This window comes from Mobula hypostoma, chromosome 26, assembly GCF_963921235.1.
Source record: "Mobula hypostoma chromosome 26, sMobHyp1.1, whole genome shotgun sequence".
Taxonomy (NCBI): Eukaryota; Metazoa; Chordata; class Chondrichthyes; order Myliobatiformes; family Myliobatidae; genus Mobula; species Mobula hypostoma.
The window spans coordinates 7802262-7830225 of NC_086122.1; the positions used below are offsets into that span (position 1 = coordinate 7802262).

General features: G+C 41.9%; 1 protein-coding gene across 1 annotated transcript in view; it reads right to left on the reverse strand.

The window, feature by feature from the left end:
- Nucleotides 1-27964, reverse strand: part of LOC134338037 (protein tyrosine phosphatase type IVA 2-like) — an 87188-nt gene that overhangs the window by 28221 nt on the left and 31003 nt on the right. The window contains exon 2 of the mRNA XM_063033551.1: nucleotides 633-1171. Within this exon, the coding sequence (XP_062889621.1) occupies nucleotides 633-728 (96 nt within the window). The 5' untranslated portion in view covers nucleotides 729-1171. The remainder of the gene's footprint in view (nucleotides 1-632; nucleotides 1172-27964) is intronic.

A 27964-nucleotide genomic window follows, 5' to 3' on the forward strand; every position in this document is an offset into this window, starting at 1 on the left:
GTAAGAAAGGGGAAAAATGCCAGAATAAGGAGGGAAGGGAAGTAGTACAAGCTAGGTGACTAGTAAAGCCAGCAGGGTGAAAGAGGGATATGAAGTAAGAAGCTAGAAGGTGATACGTGGAAAAAGTAAAGGGTTAGAGAGGAAGAAATCTGATGGGAAAGGAGAGTGGACCATGGGAGAAAGGGAAGCAGTAGGGACTCCAGGGGAGGTAAGGAGAAGAGAAAGTTTAAGATGCAGGCTATGTGGGGAAGGGGGGAAGGGGGGAAATTATCAAAAGTTGGAGAAATTGATGTTCATGGCATCAGGTTCAAGGCAGATGGAATATGAGGTGTTGCTCCTCCAACCTGAGAGTAGCCTCATCATGGCTCTAGAAGAGGCCATGGACCAACATGTTAGAATGGGAACGGAAATTGGAATGGTTGGCCACTGGAAATCCTGCTTTTTCTCCTCCACCTAAGCTGGGTTTGAAACCTACAGGATGAAAAGTTATCACTAACTACCAATTCCTTCTAAACTCTCTTTTAAAAATAACTATCAACCAAAAAACTAAGCAAGGACAAGAGTACATCAAAAAAACACTGGTTGCTCTGATAAGTTATCAATTGGCTTATAAGACAAATTTGTTTTTTTACCTCTGTGAACTTGTTGAGAGTAGCATCAGTTGGGTTGTGTGTGATGAGAAATCTCATACTCTCGGAGCGTATTTCTACTGGGGCTGGGCGGTTCATTGTGGCTGCAATACTTAATTCAAGTTTCAAAAATGGGGAGACGAAGCAGAACTGTGTTTGATTTCACCGTTGGTACTTGTGCTTTTAAACCTCCACTGACAGCTGGATATAGAACGCAGGATATAAAGTTGGTGTCCTTGTGCAATGGTGCTACTTAAAGCATCCAAGTGCACAAAACACCAGTAGATTTACCCCATCCAGACAAGGTCACTGAAAGAACAATTGCCCTCTTCTTCTCACAAATTATCCAATTTTTAAATCCAGTATCCAGAGGAATCCCAGTTTGTTGATGCCAATTTTCCGTTTAAAGTCGTTTCCCAATGGAATGGTAGGAAAGAGACCCAAGTTCACTTGTCAGCGAGGAGGCCGTGCTGTGCCTGGCAATAATCACTGCTGCCCTTCAGAAACTCCATAAATGAGCAACCGGAAATACCGCTGAATTGCTGTTGAAGAGAAAGAATCACTCATGAGTACATCTTGTTTAAAATGCATGCAAAAATATACTGTTTTGAATATTGATATTACACTAAAACGTAATATACTTCATATTACCTAGAAAGAAACATACCGAAACATTCAACCCTTTGCTAGTTGTGTAAAAAATTTTAATCCCAACCCAATATCATTTCAGTATTTACTCTTTCAACTTCTTCCAAAAATGTCATTTAGTGGACATCAACACATCTTAAACAGTTTACCCAATTCCTGACAAAGTTACTTTTCTCAGGGCTTTCCAACGAAATTCTGCCTTGACAAATGCATTTCAACAGCTTGGATTACTGAGTTTGGCACTGTTACTCGATAAGACATAACTGAAAAGTTATTTGGAAAATATATACCTCTCCTTAATGTGTCCAGATTCTAACTCCTCCCTTGAGCTTCCCTTGGAATCACTATGACTCCTGGGGCTCTACAAGGTTTCCTCTAGTAGTACTGCATCCAAGTTGGTTGTTCTTCATGTACAAACTTAGCAAGCCAGTAAATCTTGCCAAGAGTCAGCAACACATCCTAGCATTACATTTAAAGCCACCACAAATGAATATACTTTTCAGCAGCAATAAAAGGCCTTGTTTGTTGACAGCAACTGGTGAAATAAATGTATTATCACCACCCCCCCCCGCCCCGTGTAGCTTTATAAACTGAGCTGTGCCACTGGAGAAACACACAATCCAAAATTCTGTCACGATTCCTCTCCATATCCAGTGTATGCTTAAAAATGTAGTGAATGATATACAGAACCACTACTGCAATGATAAAAAGGCAAACAAACTTCCACTGAAGAGCAAGTGGGGGAACTTTAACAAAATCAGGACCAGGAAAGAAATAAAACTGGCAGTGTTTGCCTCAAAATAATCAAAACAGCCCATGAGCTCAAGGCAGACAGGAAGCTTCAGTTCGTATATTGGCAGCAGTTCGAATTATTCAAATTAAAAATAAACTGCACCAACCATCTAGGATCAACTTAAACTTCAATTTAAAGAAAAGCAGCTTAAATTTTACAATTACATGGCAATCATGTCATGCACTTACTGCGCACAGCCTTCTAGCATTAGTTGTTAACTAGAATTCAAAAAGTATGAAGCCTAACGATATCTACATATAACGTTTGAGTACATCAGTGCTTTCAAAAGTTACAAAGTGCAGCTTTCAAAAACATCTGCACACCTAAGCAAAGTTGCAGATTAAACACCTCTTCATAACCAGGCACATACTTACCCCAAGTTTGAAATGAGAGATTTAAAAGATTGTACATCATACAGAAAATCAATAGATGGTCATAACATAAGTTAGTTTTGAAACTTTTTATATAAAATGGTTATCAAAGTACAGCATCAAACAGGAGTGTTGATACCCAAATGAAAATATGGAACTTGTCTAAAGAATGACAACTTGAAGACTAGATTGCAGCTGGGTTAAAACATTCTTTCTAAGAATGATGGCAAAGTAAAATGCTTATTGCCTTCAAAGCCCAAGGAATCCCCAAACTGCTGCATCTGCAAGCAACAGAAACAAAAAAAAATGCAGCTACATGCAGCATAGACCTCTGTATTTTCACTATGACAGTTTAAACAGTGCAACCTGCTTTGCAGACTTTGAGACAGATTAAGTTACCGAATCAGCCAGCTGACTTCTATCAGGAAAGTAAAACACCTTGGAGTAAGTGACAAAACCTGCAGTTGCAGGTTTGTGCACATTGTTTTACTGTTGTCTTTGGGCTAGCAAAGCTCCAACCGGTTGCTATAAATGGGCCACTTTGTTCCTCCCTTTCCCTCCACAACCCTAGAACATCCTGGCTCAGTACTGTAACCTGCAATTAAGTTTTTCTCTGGTTACTAAATGCCAAATTTGTTTCCTACATCATTCCGTTCTGGTTATGCAGCAGACATTTTTCAGAACAGAATATTATGCGCTATGTGTACAAGACTCCCACAGTACACACCAAAATCTGCAGCAACCACCACTGAAATGTGGTTAAAATATTAACTATTAATGTAACTTCAAAAGAAATGCATCAATCAAGCCTGACGCCAGCTCACATTCCATTCACATCAATGGTATTTTTGTAAGTGTCACAAGATATACTTGCCTTAATATTAACTTTGGAATTTTTAAAGTTTGTAACAGTAACAAGACCACGTCCGACTAGAGGCCAATACAAGTCATCTGAATTTCCGCTCCTTTGGTTAGACTTCTGACCTTAATCCTTGTTTCACTTTCTTATGCTATGGACATTGAGAAATTGGCTGTATTTATGTTTAAAAAGCCTTCCAACATCTACCTAACAGTATGCTGTTAACCAGGAGGATGATAACACAAAGTCTGGCTACATCATACATCTTCACCCTGACACATTTCTATCTTCAGGAATGCAAAAAAAAAATTAAAAACATGTAGCAGTTCTTCAGTATTTCACCCAGGCGCCTACATGTGTGTTCCCATATGGGCTGATGGTGATGGATTGTTTTACTGTTGAGGACTGGAGGGTCGTAAAATGACACATTCCAAATAAGATTTCTGAGAAATCTGACTTTTTCTTTCTTCTCTCTATTCTGATGTTATCTCAGACCATCAATAGTAAAAGGTGAATAATTGCACAACACAGTCACAAAATCACATCATGAAACAAAAATAACTAAAATTTTGAAACTTACAGAAAATAACTATAAAACAACCAGCATCTTGAATTTAAAAAAAAGTGTCCGCCCTTGGGTAGTTGTAATCTGGCAGTTCATACAAATCATGCTTCCCTGATAAACAAACGGCAGCATTGAAATACACCCAGTTCAAAGACATGGGCAACCAGCAGTTCCTACTACTCGATGCTCAGGTATTCCTTATTAGTTTCACCTCTCAGTACATGGATTATAAAACTGTTTAAAATGACTTGTGTTCTTTCTTGTAGGAATTGAGTACAATTTATGTTTGTATTTTTCTTGAGAATTCTGTTTTTCTGATACTATATTTTTGCAATAATGTGAGAATTTTATTGTGCTTGTGCATATACATACTTGTGCATATGACAATAAAATCAAGTTTAACAGATTAGCAGCAACATTTATATGCCTCAAATACTTTTTAAAAAACCAGTGCAACGTATTTCCCAAAACCCTGGTTACTCAATGCCAGCAAGAGCAAGGAGCTGATTAGAGACTTCAGGAAAAGGAAACCAGGAGGTCCATGCGCCAGTCCTCATCAGAGGATCAGAGCAAGAGAGGGTCAACGATTTTAAATTCCTCAGTATTATTATTTTGGAGGGCTTGTCCTGGGCCTAGCATGGAAGTGCAATTACGAAGAAAGCACAGCAGCGTCTCTGCTTCCTTAGGAGTTTGCAGAGATTCTGCATGACATCTAAAACTGACAAACTTCTATAGATGTGAAGTGGACAGTATATCAACTGGCTGCATCACAGTAACACCAATGCTCTTTAACGAAAAATCCTACAAAAAGTAGCAAATACAGCCCAGTTGATCAAGGGCAAAGCCCTCCCAACTGAGCACATTTACATAGAACAGTGTCACAGTAAAGCATCACCCATCATCAGGGGCATGCTCTCTTTTCACTGCTGCCATCAGGAAGAAGGTACAAGAGCCTCAGGACTTGCACCACCAGGTTACTACCCCTCAACCATCAGGCTCTTGAACCAAAGGGGATAACTTCACTCGCCCCATCATTGAAACATTCCCACAACCATGGACTCACTTTCAAGGACTCTTCATCTCATGTTTTTGACATTTATTGATTATTATTGTTCCCTATTTCACATTTGTGTACTTTGCTGTCTTCTGCACTCTTGGTTGAACGCCCTAGTTGGGTGGTCTTTCATTGATTGTGTTTATTTTTTTTGGCGTGTGCCTGCGTGCGTGCAAGTCTGTGCGTGAGTCTGCGTGTGCGTGCGTGTCTGCATGTGTCAGTGACGATATCTTTTTCATGGCTTTTACAAGGCGGCGGAACAAGAGAGAGACTGTGTGACACGCCACTCCTCACACAAGCATTTTCGCAGTATTTTTCCCTTTATTTTACAAGGTCAAGTTGCGATCTCGACACTCAACCCAGCACAGATGGAAAGCGTAGTGGACACAACTGGTTTCGAACTCGGGAACCTCCCCTCCCGGGTCCAGCGCCGAAGTCATTGCGCCACCAGCCAGCCCCATTGATTTTGTTTACGTCTGTGTCTCAAATTATAGTTCAACCAAAATTTTTATTTCTTCAATCATCTGTATATTATCATACAGTTTTGACAGCTTTCAAATTCAACACAGATTACTATTTTAAAAAATGATCTATAAATTTGCAGAACATTTATGAAGTCTGAAGGAGGAAATCTACATTACCACATATACTACTGTTGAATGTTAAACAAGTATTCTTTCTACTGATGAGTATTCTTGCGGCAGAATGAAAATTATATGAATGCAGAAAGCCTTCTTGTGAGATTTTTTTTAAAATCACACAAGGATGTACATTTTGAAATTTTAAAATGGTATGTTTAAACAAAAGATCCAAACACATTGCAGCATTAAAGTATTAGAAATCATTTTCAGTGTACATATCTATTTTCTTTCTACATCTGACACAAGAGCCAAGTTGTTGTTGATCTTTACACATTTCCCATTCCTCTCAGTGTTCACGGTAAAGAGACTTCATATGTAGTGTAATACTCAGGCTTGGCTCAATAGTAGCATCTTTACGAAACCCGTTGGAGATATTAAGCAGGCTATCTAGTTTGACACCTCAATGTAGGACAGAGAGAATGCTGCACCATCAGTGATACTAACATTTGGATGTGACATTAAATTGTGGGCACATCTTGGCTAAATGCAAAACAATTGCCAAAATGCTATTTTGGAAGACAGTAAACACCATCTGGAACAATATTCATCCAGTTTTTTTAAAAACTACGTTTGCAAAAAATAAAACCCATATCTTGCTTATTTAAAATTATATTCAAATCTTTCAAGTTTCATTAATAACACCATTTAAATTATCACACTGCCACGTCCAAAGTAGATGTGCACCATACTTAGCTTCCTTGATACTGACAGCTCAGCAGATTACTCCGTGATTTCCAAGGTTAATTATTTAGTTTGTTGTTTATATACCACGCTTGGTTCCCTGTGCGCAGGAAGTAGTTGATAAAGGAGGTTTATGGCTAATAAGGATTGTTATCCATTCACGGAATGCAGAATTTCTGGCAACATTACAAGATCCATTGAATAAAAATTCAAGTTGCAACTATTACTTCAAATAGGTCAAGACAGATATATATAATCAAATCTCCTGAATTTGTCACCAACAGCATGCTTGTACTTTTCCTGTTTGATTTTATTGCTGCATTAATGTTCCATCATTCCTGACAAAACCCAATATTTGGAAACAGGCATATCCTGAATCTTCTCTTAGAAACTGCAGAACAATATACAGCAACCACATATATTCTTCGTCAATAATACAAAATGCAATCCTAGTGTGCTTCCTACCAACTTTTATCCATTCCATAAACCACACACATAAATATGATGCAAACCTCCCACTTCAGCATGCCCAGACTTAATTGCTTTTCCTCACTAACAAGATCCAACAGATTTCCTGACCAACCTCTCTATGGGCCTTTAGAGTCTAGGCATTATGACCTCCATTGCCATTTCTCTTTGATACTCCCAAATCTCAGTCCTGACCCAAAGCCTTGTTTAGTCTATAATAACTCTGCCCACCACCAATAACAAACCTTTCGTTTGAATAGACTCTGGAAATAACCCCAAATTTAATGTTGCTTATTTGTAGATTTTGTTTTGGATGCTAAAGTGAAATGGAAGAGAAAATTAGAAGTCGAGTTTCTACTCTGAAAAGCAAAATTAACAAATAGAATTATTCAAAAGATCTAAGGCCTGGTGACATTCAACATCCAACAGCAACACCCCATAATTAAAAAAAGAAGTAAATTTCAAGTAGTTCAACACTTTAAATTGTGACATAATGTGCTTTCAGTTTTAAAAAAAGTTCAGACAACTGCAATGAAGAATTGCAAGTTTCCAATATACTGTAGAAGCTTGCTTTGTGAAAACTGGCTCAAGCAGATTTTTTTAAAAAATCGTTAACACTGCAAAAAGGAGTATAGCTTTGGAGTGCAGCAAGACAATGTATGATACTCCTCAAGCACACACACACTATAAAAGAGCATTCATTAGAAGGAAATGTGAAGTTATTAATTTATCCTATTCATTCTTCAATAGAAACAAACTATGAGGCCATTACTACAACTGACATGAGTGGTTAAGAATTCCAAACAAAATTTCCTTGAACTCTCTTCCATAGTAATGCTCAGATTAAATTAGAAATACTACTTGGGACTGTCAAAATGTTAAAAGGCCTGCAGTTGCCTCTCTGGAAAAAGTCCAAAGCATTGTCGTGAACTTGTCCAATATCACAAGTGTTACACTTAACATTACACATGGAGGTCCAGCTTCCTCAGCAAAATCTGAGGTTTTGTATAGTATAAACGAAATACTGGTTTCCATTTCACCATTAGCAACACAATAACCCAGGTTACTATGAAGATCGACCATTAGGCCAATCAAGACACTTGTATTTTTAAAACAGCATTTGTGAGAGGATAAATAATATATTAAAAATAGATTTAATGTGCTTTCTTACAAAAATTAAAGTAGCAGCAGTAGCAGTCAAGAATTGAATACTTGCTAAACATTAAATTGTATCAAACATGAGTTCAATTATATATGCTTTTAGTCATCATATTACAGGAAATTTTTATATAGAATGAGAGAGTATAGAAATAGTTCGTCATGTCAGTGCTGGATAATTATTATCCAAAAGTAAAATACAGCAGATGGTGGTGAAGGTCAGCGCAGGAGAGAGACACACACAATGAAATCAGTTTCAGAATAGTGACATTTTATCAGAACATTTGAGTAATTCCAGTACTTTCTGTATTTTTCCAGAACTAGTTATGGCAAAGAATGAAAAGGCTGTGTTCTTTTTCACTGGAAAGGTTAACGAGTGGTGATTTATTTGAATTGTAGGTCTTTTCTGCCTGTTTATTCCCCTTAACATAGAATTAGACTACTGACAAGACTGAATCAGAATCAGGTTTATTATCACTGGCACGTGATGTGAAATTTGTTAACTTAGCAGCAGTTCAATGCAATACCAAATATAGAAGAAAAAAGATAAAATAATAACAAGTAAATCAATTACAGTATACATATATTGAATAGATTAAAAATCATGCAAAAAACAGAAATATATTATATTTAAAAAGTGAGGTAGTGTCCAAGGGTTCAATGTCCATTTAGGAATCAGATGGCAGAGGGGAAGAAGCTGTTCCTGAATCGCTGAGTGTGTGCCTTCAGGCTTCTGTACTTCCTACCTGATGGTAACAGTGAGAAAAGGGCATGCCCTGGGTGCTGGCAGTCCTTAATAATGGACGCTGCCTTTCTGAGACCTCCAGACCTCTATTAATAACCTCCATTATTAATGCTCCTTGAAGATGTCCTAGGTACTTTGTAGGCTAGTACCCAAGATGAAGCCAACTAAATTTACAATCCTCTGCAGTTTCTTTTGGTCCTGTGCAGTAGTCCCTGCCTGCAACCCCCCCCCCCCCGCCCCCATACCAGACAGTGATGCAGTCTGTCAGAATGCTCTTCACGGTACATCTGTAGAAGTTTTTGAGTGTATTTGTTGACATACCAAATCTCTTCAAACTCCAAATGAAGTATAGCCGCTGTCTTGCCTTCTTTATTACTGCATCAATAAATTGGGACAAGGTAAGATCCTCGGAGATCTTGACACTCAGGAACTTGAAGGTACTCACTCTCTCCACTTCTGATCCCTCTGAGGAGTGATAGGTGTTCCTCCGTCTTATCCTTCCTGAAGTCCACAATCAGCACTTTTGTCTTACTGATGTTGAGTGCCAGGTTGTTGCTGCAGCACCATTCCACTAGTTGGCATATCTCACTCCTGTATGACTTCTCATCACCACCTGAGATTCTACCAACAATGGTTGTATCATCACCAAATTTATAGATGGTATTTGAGCTATGCCTAGCCACACAGTCATGCATACACAGAGAGTAGAGCAGTCGGCTAAACACACACCCTGAGGTGCGTGGGTGTTGACCATCAGCGAAGAGATGCTATCACCAATTGAGAAATAAGTTTTCATGTATCCAATGCTGGGAGTCTAGAACTAAGGGCAGGATCACTGCCGCATTTTAAAAAAATTACAGGAGTAAGTTCAAAATCATGTGGTAATGTTCCAGCTTTATGAAACTCTGGTTAAACTGCACTTGGAATATTGCATTCAATTCTGTTCACCTCCTCATAGGAAGGATGTGGAAGTTTCAGAAAGGGTGTAGAGGAGATTTACCAGGATGCTGCCTGGATTAGAGAGTATGTCTTATGAAGATAGGCAGAATGGGCTAGCGCTTTTCTCTTTGCAATGAAGGAGAATGAGAGGTGACTTGATAGATGTGTGCAAGATAACAAGAGAAGTAGATAGAGTAGATGCTGCCTGACCTGCTGAGCCCCTCTAGTACATTGTGTGTATTGTTTAATGTCTTCTTCTGTATTCAAGGTTAAACACCACAGTAAATTACCCATTGTAAATAAATGGATAGTAGAACAGGGCGGAGTGGTTGGACACGAAAGGTTACAGGGAAATACCTATAACTGGATGAACAGGATTGATGGGATTGTTCTGAAAATTGATATAGAAACCACAGACTAAATGGCTTGAGGAATAATAAAAGGTTATACAACATAAGGGTGGTTGGAAAAGTATCAAAAAGCGAAAAATGGAAAATCAATGTGGCTCAATTGTAGTGAAGTTTAAAATCTGCATGTGTAAACATACATGAATGAGAAAAGCAAATATTTAAGTGTGAAATGATTGAAGACTTAATTCTAGTCCAAATACAAAGAATGGTCATGTTTTATACTTATAATGACATAGGTGGTAGTTTGTAAGCACTGAAGCAATATTTAATTTGCATGATGCTTCTACACCTACACTTCCTGCCAATCACTATATCTCATCCATGAATGACAGGCAACACAACTGTTGACCAGACCACATCAAGATGAACGAAGATAACTTTAAGACACACCATATTTTGAACTGGTGGTTCACTTAAGACTGTTACATTGATATTTGTCTTTACAAGTCATATACACATTCCAACATACCACAAATCAATGTTAGTTTAACCAGAATACATAATCAGCAGTGGTCAGAAGTACAGCGTAAACAAGTCAAATGATTTTTCTACCCACCAACTAGACTTAAACTGCTTTTAACCAAACATACACCAAAAAAAATGCCTTTAAACAGCAGAGATCTCACCTTCATGCCTTGCGTTAAGAAAGGTCACTTGAAAGTTGCGGCTCTAAGATGACAAAAAGCAAATGCAGCTCGAAGGTCATCAACTATTAATGGTCTCTTTTGTTTTCTTGGAGTTTGTTATTCTTCCAGTGCAATGAATAGTCCACAATTGAATTATGCAGACTGGCACATTCCAAGATTCAGGAATACATGCTGGGGACACAAATCTTTATGCAGCTGCTATAAAGGGTCCAAGAAGGAAGCCTACAGTTTCAGATTCCAATCTTATTGCACACAGTGGGACTGGAAAAGTAAATGACATGATGATATAATGGAAATCCAATAAATGGAATGACGTGGTCTGACTGAAAATGGTGACATAAGTACTGCAATCTATACGAGTATAGTAAATAATAAATACCTTGAAAGTAAAGTTAATACCATCTCTGACTCCTGAAATCTGGGTTTTCAAAAATAAAAAGTTTTTGAGAATCAGAACCCTTACCGCGGAGAGCATTCTGACAGGCTGCATCATTGTCTGGTATTGGGGGGCTACTGCACAGGACTGAAAGAAGCTGCAGAGGGCCGTAAATTTAGTCGGCTCCATCTTGGGTACTAGCCTACAATATACCCAGGACATCTTCAAGAAATGGTGTCTCATAAAGGCAGTGTCCATTAAGTACCCCCAGAACATGCCCCTTTCTCACTGTTACCATCAGGTAGGAAGTACAGAAGCCTGAAGGCACACACTCAACAATTCAGGAACAATTTCTTCCCCTCTGCCATCCGATTCCTAATTGAACATTGATCCCGTGAACACTACCTCACTTTTTTAAAAATATATATTATTTCTGTTTTTGCAATGTTGTTAATCTATTCATTATACATATACTGTAACTGATTGACTAAATTTACAACCCTCAGCAGTTCCTTTCGGTCCTGTGCGGTAGCCCCTCCCATACCAGACAATAACGTAGCCTGTCCCCAAACTCCTAATGAAGTATAGTCGCTGTCTTGCCTTCTTTATAACTGCATTGATATGTTGGGACCAGGTTAAGTCTTCAGAGATCTTGACACCGAAGACCTTGAAACTGCTCACTCTCTCCACTTCTGATTTACTTATTTATTAATTATTATTTTTTCTTCTTCTATATTATGTATTGCATTGAACAGATTTCATGACACATGCTAGTGATAATAAACCTGATTCTGATTCTAAAGACTTCAGAAAGAGTATAGATTTGCATAAATGATTTCAGGTATGACAGACTTATAAATGGAGAAGATGGAATTGTTTTCTTTGAAACAGAAGAGTTGGTAAAGGAATCTGAAAGGGATACAGTGGATTTCAATTAATATAGAAAAAAATAAATAAATCAATTGCAGTATACATCTAAGGAACAGATTAAGAATTGTTCAAAAAAACAGAAATAGTATATATTTAAAAAGTGAGGTTGTGTCCAAGAGTTCAATATCCATTTAGGAATCGGATGGCAGAGGGGAAGAAGCAGTTCCTGAATCACTGACTGTGTGCCTTCAGGCTTCTGTACCTCCTGCCTGATGGCAACAGTGAGAAAAGGACATGCCCTGGGTGCTGGAGGTCCTTAATAATGGACGCTGCCTTTGTGAGACACCACTCCTTGAAGATTTCCCGGGTACTTTGTAGGCTAGTACCCAAGACTAAATTTACAACCCTCTGCAGCTCCTTTCAGTCCTGTGCAGTAGCACCACCCCCATACTAGATAGTGATGCAGCCTGTTAGAATGCTCTCCAAGGTATATCTACAGAAGTTTTGAGTGTATTTGTTGACATACCGAATCTCTTCAAACTCTTAATGAAGTATAGTCGTTGTCTTGCCTTCTTTATAACTGCATCAATATGCTGGGATCAGGTTTGGTCCTCAGAGATCTTGACACCCAGGAACTTGAAACTGCTCACTCTCTCCATTTCTGATCCCTCTGAGGATTGGTATGTGTCCCTTCGTCTTAACCTTCCTGAAGTCCACAATCAGCTCTTTCGTCTTAATGACGTTGAGTGCAAGGTTATTGCTGCGACACCACTCCACTAGTTAGCATATCTCGCTCCTGTACGCCCTCTTGTCTCCATCTGAGATTCTACCAACAATGGCTGTAATAATTAGCAAATTTATAGATGGTATTTGAGCTATGCCTAGTCACACAGTCATGGGTATAGAGAGAGTAGAGCAGTGGGCTAAGTGCACACCCTTGAGGTGCACCAGTGTTGATCATCAGCGAGGAGGAGATATTATCACCAATTCACACAGATTGTGGTCTTCCGGTTAGGAAGTCGAGGATCCAAATGCAGAGGGAGGTACAGAGGCCCAGGTTCTGTAACTTCTCAATCAGGATTTTAGGAATGATGGTGTTAAAGCTGAACTATAGTCGATGAACATCATCCTGACATAGGTATTTGTATTGTCCAGGTGGTCTAAGACTGTGTGAAGAGCCATTGAGATGGCATCGGTTGTTGACCTATTGTGGCGCTAGGCATACTAAAGTGAGTCCAGATCCTTGCTGAGGCAGGAGTTCAGTCTGGTCATGACCAACCTCTCAAAGCATTTCATCACTGTAGATGTGAGCACTACTGGGTGATAGCCATTAAACAGCACACATTATTGTTTTTATAATTGCTGCCTTTTTTGAAGCAAGTGGGAACTTCCGTCCGTAGCAGTAAGAGGTTGAAAATGTCCTTGAATACTCTCACCAGTTGGTTGGCACAAGTTTTCAGAGCTTTACCAGGTACTCCATCAGGACCTTCTGCCTTGCGAGGGTTCACCCTCTTTAAAGACAGCCTAACGTCGGCCTCTGAGACAGAGATCACAGGGTCACCGGGTGCAGCAGGGATCTTCACAGCTGTAGTTGTATTCTCTCTTTCAAAGTAGGCATAGAAGGTGTTGAGTTCATCTGGTAGTGAAGCATCGTTGTCATTCATGCTACTGGGCTTTGCTTTGTAAGGAAGTAATGTCTTGCAAACCTGCCAGAGTTGCCGTGCATCCGATGTCACCTCCAAAGTCGTTCAAAATGGTCTCTTCACCCTTGAAATAGCCCTCCATAAATCATACCCGATTTTCTGATACAGACCTGGGTGGCCAGACTTGAATGCCACAGATCTAGCCTTCAGCAGACGACATACCTCCTGGTTCAGCCACGGCTTTTGGTTTGGGAATGTACAGCAAGTCTTTGTAGGCGCACACTCATCCACAGAGGTTTTAATGAAGTCGGTAACACCTGCAGCATACTCAACCAGATTCGAAGATGAATTCCTGAATACAGTTCAGTCCACCGATTCAAAGCAGTCCTGTAAGTGCTCCTGTGCTTCTCTTGTTCATTTCTTCTTGGTCCTCACTACTGGTGCTGCAATCTTCATTCTCCGCCCATACTCAGCGAGTAGAAGTAAAGCCAGGTGATCAGACTTCCCGAAGTGAGGGCGTGCTTGATGGTGGTGTAACAGTGGTCCAGTGTGTTGTTTCCTCTGGTATTGCAAGTGATCTGTTGATGGTAATTGCTTAGTGATTTTTTTCCAGACTGACCTGGTTAAAATCCCCCAAAATGATGGTGAAGGCGTTAGGGTGCGCTGTTTTGCGCATGTTGATCCTATTGCTCAGATCATCTAAAGCCTGATTGACATTGGCCTGAGGTGGAATGTATACAGCTACCAAAATGATCCCGGAAATCTTCCATGGCAGGTAAAATGGACGGCACTTAACTACAAGAATTGGGACAGCACTGATATATTCGTGCACCACCAAGGGTTGATCATGAGGCATACTCCTCCACCTCTGCTTTTAAGAGACTCTACAGATCTATCCTGACAATATATAGTAAACCCATCGATCTGAATCACTGCATCTGGTTCAGAAGGGGCTAACCAGGATTCTGTGAAACAAAGGACACACGTCGTCCTAACGTCCCTATGATTCAGCACCCTAGCTCTGAGATCATCGATTTTATTCATCAAAGACTGCATGTTTGTCAGCAAGATAGTTGGCACTGGGAGTTTAAAACCCTGTTTCCTTAAATGCACTTGTATCCCTGACCTGCAGCCACATTTCCTGCGTGGAATCTGGTGAGGGGTACGTCCACAATCGGCATTGTTTCTGTCAGTTTTAAGCAGCGATAGTTCCTTTAATCGCATTAGGAAATCTTTGTTGACTTTACTGACCATGGAAGCAATTGTACTTTTTAGCTGTATCAGGCTGAAACGAGAATATTTAAATCATATCCATTAAGAGTTTTGCTGCCACACGAGTCGCCTTGAGGCACCCCGGAAGTCTATTTATACATTTTGTCTGCAGCCACAGCAGAACAATATTGTAATTATGGCCAATCAAGGCTTTATAAAAATACTTCACATCTTTCTTCCTCCTGCACTCAAATGTTTCCATTTATTCTGAATACTTTTTCCTGATTGTCTCAACCCGTCTTGACAAATTTCACAAACTATTCTCATATAACACAAGCTCCCTCACTATTCTTATACGGTTTGACAATGTGCCTTCTGGTTTATATTGCCTCGCCTCATTATTTTCACCAAAATGTCATACTGCATTTCTCAGTATTTAATCTCAGCTATTTCTTACCTGCCTTTCCAGTAACCTATGTTCTTGAGGTTGTTTACTAACTTCCTTCCAGTTTATTATGCTCCAAGTTTTGTACCATGTACTGTACAAATGGGAAATTGCGTGCTGGGACTCACCAATATGCTCACAAGAGCACAGGGAGACCATAACCTCCTGATGCCTGAATAGCACCAGGTGATGAACTGAAAATTCTCAAGGCTTTCTAAAGAGATCCAGAGGTTTTACGCTCGGCTACAAGTGGAGAAGCTATTGGTTCACAGTGGAACTGGTGGTGGTGGATACGAAGGTAGAGGAGGAAGGAGTTGTTTCAACCAAATTGTTCTGAAAGGAATAGGCCCCCAACAACTACTTGAAACAAAGGAGAAAAACAAATACCATGCACATGATCAAGGTATTTTTAGCATCCCACTGGGTACCTGAGAGATTCAAGCTGTTTTTAAACATGCACAGGCACAAGTCGGAGAATGGCCACAAGCACAAAGTATTCTCTAGAGCAGAGAAATATCTACTGCAGTGGAACTGCTAAATTGTAATTTTAACCAGCTGCAAAAAAAAACAGGAAGTCTTCTCAATGCTATTGTGAATCAGCTCTTCCAAAACCGTCTTATTTTTCCCCTTGCTGTGTCTTCACCCTCACTTCTTTCAGTCTGAAAATTATATTCTACTTTACCCTTCACATTATCTAGGATTACCACAAACCTGAATTAAAATGGTAAACAAGCTTAAACAAATCAACTCCAAAGATATGCCATCTTGTGTTTATATTAAAACAAATGCTTTCAAGTGAAAAGTAAATAGGTGTGCAAACAAGTGACAGAACGGGTACACAAGCAAAAAGGATGATTTTTTTAAAATAGTGAATTAGTTCAGATCAATCATGTTTCTTATCTGGTCATCAGTCACTTGCTGAGGTTTACTCCTTCTGTCCTACATTCAAAACAAGGGGAAAATTGAGAACAACAAATTAACTTCTTAGTGCTCTGGATCAGAGACAGGCACAGACAACTTCAGTATTTTCAAAGTAGGTAAGATAATATACAGTCCTATTAGAAATCTGCTTCATTCCCAAATACAGAACACCAAATATGAGCCACTTGGCATGATCATTCTAACTTCTCCCCAAAAATAATTACAAAAATACTTCACGCAATACCAAAACATAACTTGTCACATTACACCCTAAAGCTGTTTAACTGTGCACTGTGTCCTAACTTTTTAAAAGTTTGTCTTGATAGTCAATGACTGCTAGGAGCCAAGTAGCTTCCTGAACCACCACACAAGTGCTATTGAACAGCCCAGTATATCCGAGAATAGGAGTTATCAGGCCCTCAGGTCAGCCTCTTGGCTGATCTAGCTTCTTTCAACTTCCTTTCTATGTCACTTCCACATTGCTCTCAGTTGCCTGACCTTTCAAAAAAAAATTCCTCTTCTTTCAATACCTCCAGACTTTTACTCTGCACAACATCTCAGGTTACAGAATTCCAGATATTAGCCATATTCTGCAAGAAAGTGAAGGGTGGACCTTCTCAACTTTCTATTACTTTCCCTAGGTCCCTTCATCCTTCCCACTCTCCTCTCCTATTAGATTCCTTCTCCAGCCCTTGACCTTTCCCACCCACCTGGCTTCACCTATCACCTTCCAGTCAGCCTCCTTCCCTTCCTCCAAAATTTTTATTCAGGCACCCTTCCCCTTCCCTCTCAGTCCTGAAGAAGGGTGTCAGTCTGCAATGTCAACTGTCCATAGATGCCGAGTTCCTTCAATATTTTGTGTGTTGCTTTGGATTTCCAGCATATGCAGACTTTCTCATGCCAGTAATCAGTGTATTTTTTTCTGGACTGCTTCTAATGCTAGGATATTTCTTAAGTAACTGGACCAACGCTGTCCACTGTATTCCAGGTGTGGAATCAATAAGCTGTACAACTTTTTTTTGAAGAAGCTCCAACTCCCTTGCAATAAAAGCCATTTTTTCTTAGTCACTTGCTACACCTGTACACTGACATTTTGTGCTTTTCTGCTTACTCTGCACATTTGCAGTATTCCTCCATTTAAATTAGTCACTGTTTTGATTCCTCATACTGAAGAGTGTTACCTCACATCTTCCTACATTAAACTCCATTTACCAACTTTCTCGCCCACTCAATTTACACCCACTTATGGCATCCAAATATTTACATCCCATCATGCCCTCCCACCATCAGCTAACTTGGTTACCTAATAAATGGGAAATTACTGACGGCCAATGACTGATCCTTGGGACACTCCATCCATTATTTATGTCGCTCTAGTTTGGAAACTATGCATCGATTAACTCTCTGCCATCTTGTGCATATAAATGAATCAATAGATTTGTATTGGAATTGGAACATAAAACCTTTTGCTCATTTCAAAATAACTTGCATCTTTAGCTTTAAAAGGGAAAGTGAGCAAAGAATTTCAAACCATAACCAAAGATTGAAAACAACTCCCATCCACTGTCACTAAGAAAATTGAGGAAAAACGTTTTAAATATGATTTACTTTTAAAGTCCTTGGAGACCATTTTAATAAAAATAATTGGGTACACTCCGGATTGAAAGTAATAACAAGGGATCAGATATCCTTAGATCAAACAAAATCATAGACAAAGAACATTAGGCAGATTCAGCACATCCAAGCTCTTCTTCAATGACATGGGATTTTTCTTCTTATTTTAAAAAAAACACACTTGATGATCTTGGTTTAATGTCAGATCTGAAAATGCCAAGCTCCAAAGGAGGATGCATTGGGGTATTGGCCTGGATATTGTTTTCAGGACTCTTGAATAAGAGAAATCCATAACCTTCCGGCTTGCATGCAGAAGTTTTACATCCGAGCCAAGGCTAAAATTTAGTATGTTCCATTTTCTTTTGCTGTATCATTAAATGTGAAAATTACAGTGGATCGAAGTTCAAGTACCACAATCTCCACTAACTACATAACAAGTATACATAGATCTGTGACTCAAATTTTGTATTTTAAGCACTATTATTGTCACTTGCCATGTTCAGTGCTTTCTAACACCAAAACACCGTACTGAATTGAGATTAACAACACAGCAAAAAAATAAACTATTATAGGAACTTAGTGTAACAGGTAGCATCAGCAGAGGGAAATTGACAGTCAACATTTCGGATAGAGGAAAGCCAGTATGAAGAGATGAGGTGGGGCAAGAGCTAGCAAGTGATAGGTGGAACCAGCTGAGAGGGGTCATTAGCAGATGAAGTCAGTGGGAGTCAGTGACAAAGGCTGGGAGGTAACAAAGGGGTGAAAATGGTAGAATTGGTTAAGGAAAAAGTGAAGTGTGGAACCAAAGGAAGTGGGTTAGGAAGATGGGAATTGACAGTGGGAGGGGCCCCAGTGGAAAGATTGGAGTAGGTAAGCAAAGACACTGGGTGATGGGAAACTGGGTGGGGGGGGGGAATTGTTCATGTCATACGTCAGATTATTTAGGTGAAATTAGGAAGTGCTAATATAAACTGCTGCAACAACTTTGTTTTTCCTCTAGTTTGTATTTGGACTCACCCTGACAGTGTGTGAATGGATGGGGCAATTGAAATGCTAGCAACCCAGAGATCCAGATGGCCCTGGCAGTTGAAACACTGGAGCTTGGCAAAGCAATCACCTATATTCTAACAGAAAGAAAAACTGAATGCTACTCTACCACAGAAATAACAAGGCAAGACAACATTGACTAAAAAAGGTCATGCAGGAATGGAGGGACTTCCTAGCACACATGCACAGGTATTTGAGAGTAGTAAGGTATGTTGAAAGAGTGGTTAATAAAGCATACGGAATCCTGGAATTCATAGGAGTACAATAACGGAAGTTATGTGAAACCTGTAAGTTACTGGCTGAGTGAATTATTATGTTCTACTGATATGATACACCCATCAGTGCAGCAAAGATTTATTATAATAGTTCGAAGGATAAGGGATTTCAGGGACAAGGCTAAACTAGAGAAGTTGGGTTGGTTGTCTTGGAGGAACAGTGTAAGTACTTTGAACAGAATTACAAGATTAGGACCAGTTTAGGTAAGATAAAAAGATGGACACTCAGCAGCCTCAAGAATAACACTCCCTGTATCTTTTTTAATGCTGCGTGGACCAAACATTTCTCTGAGCAGGACTTTTCCCCCCACAGCCTGAAAACAGCACAGCACTTTAAATTAACATTATATAAAAGAAATTTCATCTCTGCAGTAACAAAGGTTATGTGCATGGAAGCATTTCAGATACTGCATGGCCGCACAACCTCGCAATTTAGAGGGAACAGTGTTCAAGAACCAAGAGGCACATCCCATAATTTCTTTACGATACTCAATAGGTATATGGTCTCCTATTGTGGCACTATGATTCAACATTACTTATACAGCCCATGTCTGAGTATTATCTAGATCTCACCACATGCAGGCACAGCTAGTTTCTTTACACAAATGCACAGGCTTTCTTTGAAAATTTCTGAAATCTCTTTCCCAACATTACCTTGTACAATTAATAACTACATTCATGCATCTATGTTTGGGAATCTTTAACTAGTTGTTCATCTGGATCTATCAGTCTTCCAAAGAAACATTCACTTGCAACACAGGGCCCAAAGTGGTGAGAAAACCTACTTAAAATTCCGCTGCTGCAACAACTTTGTTTTACTGGGAATAGATTGCTAATTACTAGTGAATGCAAAATAGACTAACTAATCCACAGACTGCAGCCATGCAGAACGAGGGACAAAAATAGCAAAATTACAGGCTAAATTGAGTTGTTCGCCAGCACAAATATAGCCTAGACAGATCTAGACAGAAATTAAGTGTATCTAAAGAATTGTCTGGGCACTCACTGTGGATTGATGTAATCAACCAATGGTGATAATTCAGCCAGCTCCTTTCAATAATAGCGATAATAATATTTAATGGTTAATAGAAGTTCTTTATATATAAACTTCACCCAAAACTTGTGAAATTCCTGCAACACCTGATGAAGCATTTGCGTACTGTATATTAACAACCAGAAATGAACAACCACTGTTATCAAAATAAACAGAGACATTTTCCAAGGCGACTCCAAGTCCACTATGGTTCTGTCAAGCTTTAAACCCATTCTCTAATTTACTGAATCAGACAAAAATTGGGTATCAAATCAGAAACAACGAAATGAGCCATACCTTAGCACACCTTTTATACGTGGATGATTTGAAATGATACGCTCCTTCATCAGTTGAGCTAAAGCAATTAATTTAAATAGTAGAGCTATTTTCCAAAGATAAACATGAACAGAACATTAAACATAAAGGTGCAATAGAGCTTATAGAATACAAGACAGAGCAGCAGGGTACAATACTGCCAAAGGATGAATATGAAACACAAGTATCTGGGAGATCAACAAGAAAATAGATCATAGTGAGTGCAATCATCAACAATAGCCAGATCAGAAATGCTGATCAAGTCAACTAGTTCCCAAAGAGAACTCTGACAGGCCAATCAGATGGTTCACTGCTGCTCAGTGATAGAACACAAAACAAGCACAAAGGTTGCTAGCCCCTGTACCCCAGAAACACACCTGAGCGGTGGGGCAGAGGTATGTGCTATGCATGACCTGATCTGAAAGCATCATGTTGACTCATAGCAGATCGTGTTCACGGTGGAACAGTTTAGTCAAGGATGGGGTGATCAGCACAGATGGACAAATTATGCCTCCACTACCCCTTAATACTGACAGAATTTACTTCAAAGCTTAAGAAAATCTGCCAATCAAAGCCCAACAGTAAAAGTATAAGGGAATAAAAACTTAGGCTAAACCTATATTAATATATCCTTCGGCATGATATCTTGGTCTGAAACAAATGTGGAAAATTTACAAAAATAAGAACTGAAATAACAAATTTCAAAAAACATTATGTACACTCAAATGTGTTTAGATTAAAACTACCTAAAACAGAAAGGGGAAAAAGGAATATCAGACATTAAAAATCTACACAACAGTCAGATAAAACTTCTAAGGATATACTTTCACCAACGAAAGCAGGAATCAGCACTCCACGCAAGCATATGCAGTTCTGATAACAAGTATACTGTGGCGACCCACTTTCTAGCACACACGAACCGGCTCACGAAACAGTGTGCACAGGCAAGGAGGGTGGCCCCAAAAAGGGCGCCAGGCCATCTTCACCAGCAGGGGAAAATCCCGCGCGCGGAAAGGGTCTGGGAATATGCATTCCCCACAGCAGTCCCACCCAGGGAGGGCGGGAACGGGAAGGCTTTAAAGCAAGCCGCGAAGTTTGAATAAACCTCTTTTATCGCAACTCCAACTCACCGACTACGTGTGGTTATTTTAGCGCTGTGTGTAGCGCACCACTACATTTGGTGACCCTGATGGCCCAAACGATAACTGGACCAGAGATGACCGACGCCACATCTGTTCACGCAGTTTCGTTACAACTGCCAAGCTTTTGGCCGCTGCAACCTCGTCTGCGGTTCGAAAAAGCAGAAGCTCAATTCCACATTCGACAGATAACCTCGGAGTCCACTCGCTACTACTACGTGCTGAGCTCCCTCGACCGGGAGACAGCTGCACAAGTTGAGGAGTTTATACAGTCGCCCCCGGAGGACGGCAAATACACAGCATTCAAAGCCCTGCTCATAAGGACTTTCAGACTCTCACGGCGCGAACAAGCACGCCGTTTAATGCACCTGGATGGTTTGGGAGACAGGCCGCCGTCAGCATTAATGAACGAGATGCTGGCCCTGGCTGAAGGACACAAACCCTGCCTCATGTTTGAGCAGGCGTTCCTAGAGCAACTGCCCAAGGACATACGCCTGTTGCTGTCCGACGCAGATTTCAGCAACCCCCGGGAGGTGGCGGCCCGAGCAGATGTGTTGTGGAATGCCAGGAAAGAGAGAGGGGCATCCGTCGCACAGATCACCAAGCCGCATGCCCAACGACAGACCAGACCAGGCCCGGCAGCAAAGCCTACAAAACCCGGCGACGGGAGTGAGGAGCCCAATGAACAATGGTGCTTCTACCACTAGCGGTGGGGCACAGAGGCCCGCTGCTGTAGACCACCCTGCAAATTCCCGGGAAACGCCAAGGCCCAGCTGCCGCTGATGGCTACGGCGGCTGGCCATCAGGACAGCCTCCTGTACGTCTGGGACAAGCAGTCGGGACGCCGCTTTTTGGTCGACACCAGAGCGGAGATCAGCGTCTTACCTCCAACGAGTTACGACATCCGCAACAGAGAACCGGGACCCACCCTGAGGGCCGCAAATGGCAGCACAATACGAACCTACGGCACCCGCACGGTGCGGCTACAGTTCAGCTCCAGCCGGTTCACGTGGGACTTCACACTGGCCGCCGTGGCCCAACCACTCCTGGGGGCGGATTTTCTACGAGCCCACAGCCTGCTGGTCGACCTGCAAGGGAAGCAATTAGTCCACGCCAAGACTTTTCAAATGTTCTCCCTGGGTGAAGCGAAGTTGCCAACCCCACACCTGGACTCCATCACGCTGTCCGACGATGAATTCACCAGGGTCCTGGCAGATTTCCCATCAGTACTGACACCGCAGTTCATGGCAGCCATGCCCAGACATGGAGTACAGCACCACATCCCGACCCAGGGACCACCCCTCCACGCCCGTGCTCGAAGGCTTCCCCCAGACAAGCTCCGACTGGCGAAGGAGGAGTTCAAGAAGATGGAGGAATTGGGGATCATACGACGGTCTGACAGCCCATGGGCCTCCCCCCTGCACATGGTGCCAAAGGCAACGGGGAGCTGGAGACCATGCGGTGACTACCACAGACTGAACGAGGCTGCAACGCCAGACCGCTACCCTGTGCCGCACATTCAAGACTTCGCAGCAAACCTACATGGCGCAAGGATCTTTTCCAAGGTAGACCTCATCCGGGGATACCATCAAAACCCGGTACATCCGGACGACATCCCCAAAACAGCACTCATCACCCCGTTTGGACTTTTCGATTTCCTCCGAATGCCATTCGGTCTAAAGAATGCCGCACAGACATCCCAGCCGTTAATGGACGCGGTGGGACGCAACCTGGACTTTGCATTCATATATTTGTACGACATCCTTATAGCCAGCAGTAGTTATCAGGAGCATCTGTCCCACCTCCACCAGCTCTACTCCCGCCTGAGCAAATTCGGCCTTACAATCAACCCAGCCAAATGCCAGTTCGGACTCGACACCATCGGCTTCCTGGGCCACAGGATTACTAAAGACGGGGCAATCCCGCTGCCCGCCAAGGTAGACGCGGTCCACCACTTCCCCCGACCCAACACAATCAAAGGCCTGCAGGAATTCGTGAGTATGGCGAATTTCTACCACCGTTTCCTCCCCTCAGCAGACCGAACCATGCGCCCCCTGTTCACTCTGATGTCGGGTAAGGGCAAGGACATTACCTGGGACGAAGAGGCCGCAGGCACTTTCATTATAACCAAAGAAGCCTTGGCAAACACCGCGATGCTAGTGTACTCCAGAACGGACGTTCCTACTGCCCTCACGGTGGACGCATCCAACACAGCAGTCGGTGGGGTGCTGGAACAACTCATCGAGGGTCGCTGGCAACCCCTGGCGTTCTTCAGCAAACACCTACGACCACCCGAACTCAAGTACAGTGCTTTCGACCAGGAGTTATTGGCACTATACCTGGCAATCCGACATTTCAGGTACTTCTTAGAAGGTAGGCCCTTCACCGCGTTCACAGACCACAAACCGCTTACCTTTGTGTTCACGAATGTGTCCGACCCCTGGTCGTCCCGCCAGCAGCGACATCTGTCCTACATCTCCGAGTACACGACGAACATCTGGCATGTCTCTGGAAAGGACAACGTCGTGACGGACGCACTTTCCAGACCTACCATACAGGCCCTGTCCCAGGGGGTGGACTATGCAGCGCTGGCAGAGGCACAGCAGGCAGACGCTGAGATCCCCAGTTACAGGACTGCAGTCTCCGGTTTGCAGCTCCAAGACCTCCCCGTAGGCCCAGGTGAGAGGACCCTACTATGTGACGTAGCTAATGGCCAACCCCGCCCCGTCGTCCCAGCAGCCTGGCGCCGGCGGGTTTTCGAGTCCATTCACAACTTAGTGCACCCCTCCATCAGGACAACCGTCCGGCTGGTCTCCAACAGGTTCGTGTGGCATGGGCTTCGTAAACAGGTCAGTGAATGGGCCAAAATGTGCATGCAGTGCCAAACGGCCAAGGTGCAGCGGCACACCAAGGCTCCGCCACAGCGGTTCGAACCCACCCGCCGGAGGTTCGACCACATCCATGTGGATATCGTGGGGCCCCTGCCAGTATCACGAGGAGCACGGCACCTCCTAACTATGATAGACCGGTTCACCAGATGGCCAGAGGCGGTCCCGCTCACCGACACCACCTCCGAATCCTGCGCCCGAGCACTGATCGCAACCTGGGTAGCACGCTTCAGGGTACCAGCCCACATTACCTGAAACAGGGGCACCCAGTTCACCTCCAGCCTGTGGTCAGCTATGGCCAACCTTTCAGGATCGCAGCTACACCACACAACTGCCTACCACCCACAGTCGAACGGACAAGTGGGGCATTTCCACCGTCACCTGAAGTCGGATCTCTTGGCCCACCTGGAGGGGCCTAACTGGGTGGACGAACTTCCCTGGATCCTGCTCGGAATCCGCACGGCGCCCAAGAAGCATCTGCACACCCCGTCGGCCAAGATGGTGTACGGCGTACCCCTGGTCGTCCCAGGAGAGTTCATACCGGCCCCAAGGGGGCAAGAGGAAGAACCCACAGCAGTCCTGGACAGACTACATGAGAGGCTCGGTAACCTGGCTCCCATCCCTACTTCACAGCTCAGACAGAGCCCGACCTGCGTACCCAAAGACCTGCAGAACTGTAAGTTTCTTTTTGTACGACGGGGCGGACACCAGGCACCGTTACAGCAGCCCTACGAGGGGCCGTTTAAGGTGATCAGGAACAATGGGTCCACGTTCGTGCTGGACATTGGGTGGGGGGGGGCAGAGAGGAGGTTTTCACGGTGGACCGACTCAAATCGGCCCATGTGGACTTGGCGCAGCCGGTCCAGGCTCAGGCACAGCGGCGGCGCAGGGGCAGACCTCCCAAACAGAGGCCGATCCGGACTGTGGACATTGGAGGTGGTATCGCCAGCTTTGGGGGGGTTATGTGGTGACCCACTTTCTAGTACACACGAACCGGCTCACGAAACAGCACGCGCAGGCAAGGAGGCCAGCCCCAAAAAGGGCGCCAGGCCATCTTCACCTGCAGGGGGAAAATCCCACGCGTGGAAAGGGTATGGGAATATGCATCCCCCACAGCAGTCCCGCCCAGGGAGGGCAGGAATGGGAAAGCTTCAAAGCAGGCCGCGAAGTTTGAATAAACCTCTTTTATCACAATTCCAACTCACCAACTACGTGTGGTTATTTTAGCGCTGTGTGTAGTACATTGCTACACCACTAAACTTAAATGAGAGCACAACCCAGAAAAATGGAAGACATTATCATTATTGAAGAAAAAGTTAACTATTGGAAGAACATGACCCTCCATGGAAAACATCCCCATGATCTGAGCAGACTAGATGTCGACAAGGAAGCATCAAATGCTGGCTCAGAGTTGGAGGCCTCTTCCTAGAAACAGAAGGGTTCCTTGTGGCAATACAGGACCAGGTGATTAACACAATTATCAAAAATACATAATAAAACACCAACAAATTCAAGATGACAAATGAAGTACCAAGAAAAACCAGAAACAATCCAACACATCACAGCATCCTACAGCAATTTAACACAATCTGATTACTTACACAGGAACAATCAAGTGGCAAACAGTCTTCATCAAAATCTTGCTTTAAAATACAAACTCACAAATGAAATTACACCTTACTATAAATACAAGCCTGATCCAGATTCAGAGTCAGAATACCACAAATTATATCATGACTGATTAATTACAGATAGCATAAATCCATAAACATCGTCCAGATAGAATAATTCAGGATAAACAAGAACAACTTGTTTAATGGATATAGAAATTCCAAACACCCATAACATACAGACATCAATAAGTGAAAAACACCAGAAATATGCTGAATTAAAAGAGGAAACTGAAAGACTTTGGAACATGAACAGGGTATACATCATCCCGATAGTAATATTTACCACTACTGTCATCCCAAAGGCACTACACAACAGCATTAAACAATTAAGGCTTCACAGTAATATCTATGTAAATCTTCAGAAAGCCACAATACTAAAACACTACTTGAATAGTCCAAATGTTCCTCGCAATTGACAAATGAGTGTGCTTGGCTATGCCCACACCTCAAGTTTTAACAGCTTGAGCTGAGAAATAATAATATTCTGTGACTCCATTAATTATTAATTCCAAATGAGTATTAAGTTCAAACAAAACTATAGAGATTACAAATACAGTGAACTCCAGTTAGTTGGGACAAATCAGGACCAGTACATTTTGGTTTAATTAAGGAACTGCCCCAATTAGCTGAAGTTTTATGAAAGTAGTTAAAAAAGTATAAAAAAGAAATTACCATTTAACTGATAAACAAATTAGGTATTTAAATGAAATACCCAACAAATCAGAACACTCCCGATGCTACTAAAGTATAATAAAACTCTGAATTAGTTCCTAATAGTTACTGACAGTGGAATTCATCCAGTGTATGCTGCCATGTTCTTTTGATTTACTGTAAATTAATAAAATCGACACAGACCCCTAATACAGATAATGGACTGACTTAATACAATGCTTTCAACAGTTGCATCATCCAAATCATTTTCATTGCAATATTCAAGGTGATTTTCGATACCTTCAAATTCTTCGCAGTTTCTGACTTGAAGTGAAATAGTTTCATTTTCAACCCCAGCTATTCCCCCAAGTCTGAATGCTTGAAAATGCAATGAACAAAACTGTTCTGATTGCCCTACTGTTTATTTCTCACCAACTATGACAGAAACTACTGCGTTTTGAACACAAACACACTAGCTGATGGTCGCTAAGCATGGTGTAGTGTCCAATGGCCACACAAGAACACACAACTGATGCTAGTTAGAAACTGTTGGGCAAGTCTCCTGTCCCAATTAATTGGCACATTGTACCAAATAAATGAAGGGCATCCCGTCTATTTTCCGAATTTTTGTTTCTTAAGAGTTGTCCCAAATAAGCTGTTGTCCTGATTAACTGATGGCCCGATTAACCGGAATCCACTGTGTATAGAAGGCAGTGAAGCATGCTGAAGTCTGAAAAGGCAGAGCTGCTCTAAATTTAAAAACTTAACGTTTCAAATTAATTGGATTTACTCCTTTATTTTTAATATCACAATTCACCTGAAAGCTGCATTATTTAATAAACACTTTTTAACGGCTTGCATTACCTTACATTGGAGGTATTTGTTTAGTGATTTGAAGAATTCAATATGGCATCATGGAAATACCAATGCTCAGGAATGGGAATGGTTCCAGAAAACGGTGGATACTGCACAGTGCTACAGGCAAGGCCTTCCCCACAACTGAGCACATCTACATGGAGCACTGTCACAAGAAAACAGCATTTGTCAAAGACCCCCACTACGCAGGTCATGCCCTCTTATCCCAACTACCATTGGGTAGGAGGTATAGCAGTCTTAGGTTCAACACCACCAGGTTCGGGAACAGTTACGACCCCACAATAATCAAGCTCCTGAACCAGCATAGATAACTTCTTTCACCGCTATTATGAAGTGCTTCTATGACCTGCAGACTCACTTTCAAGGAGTCATTAAAAC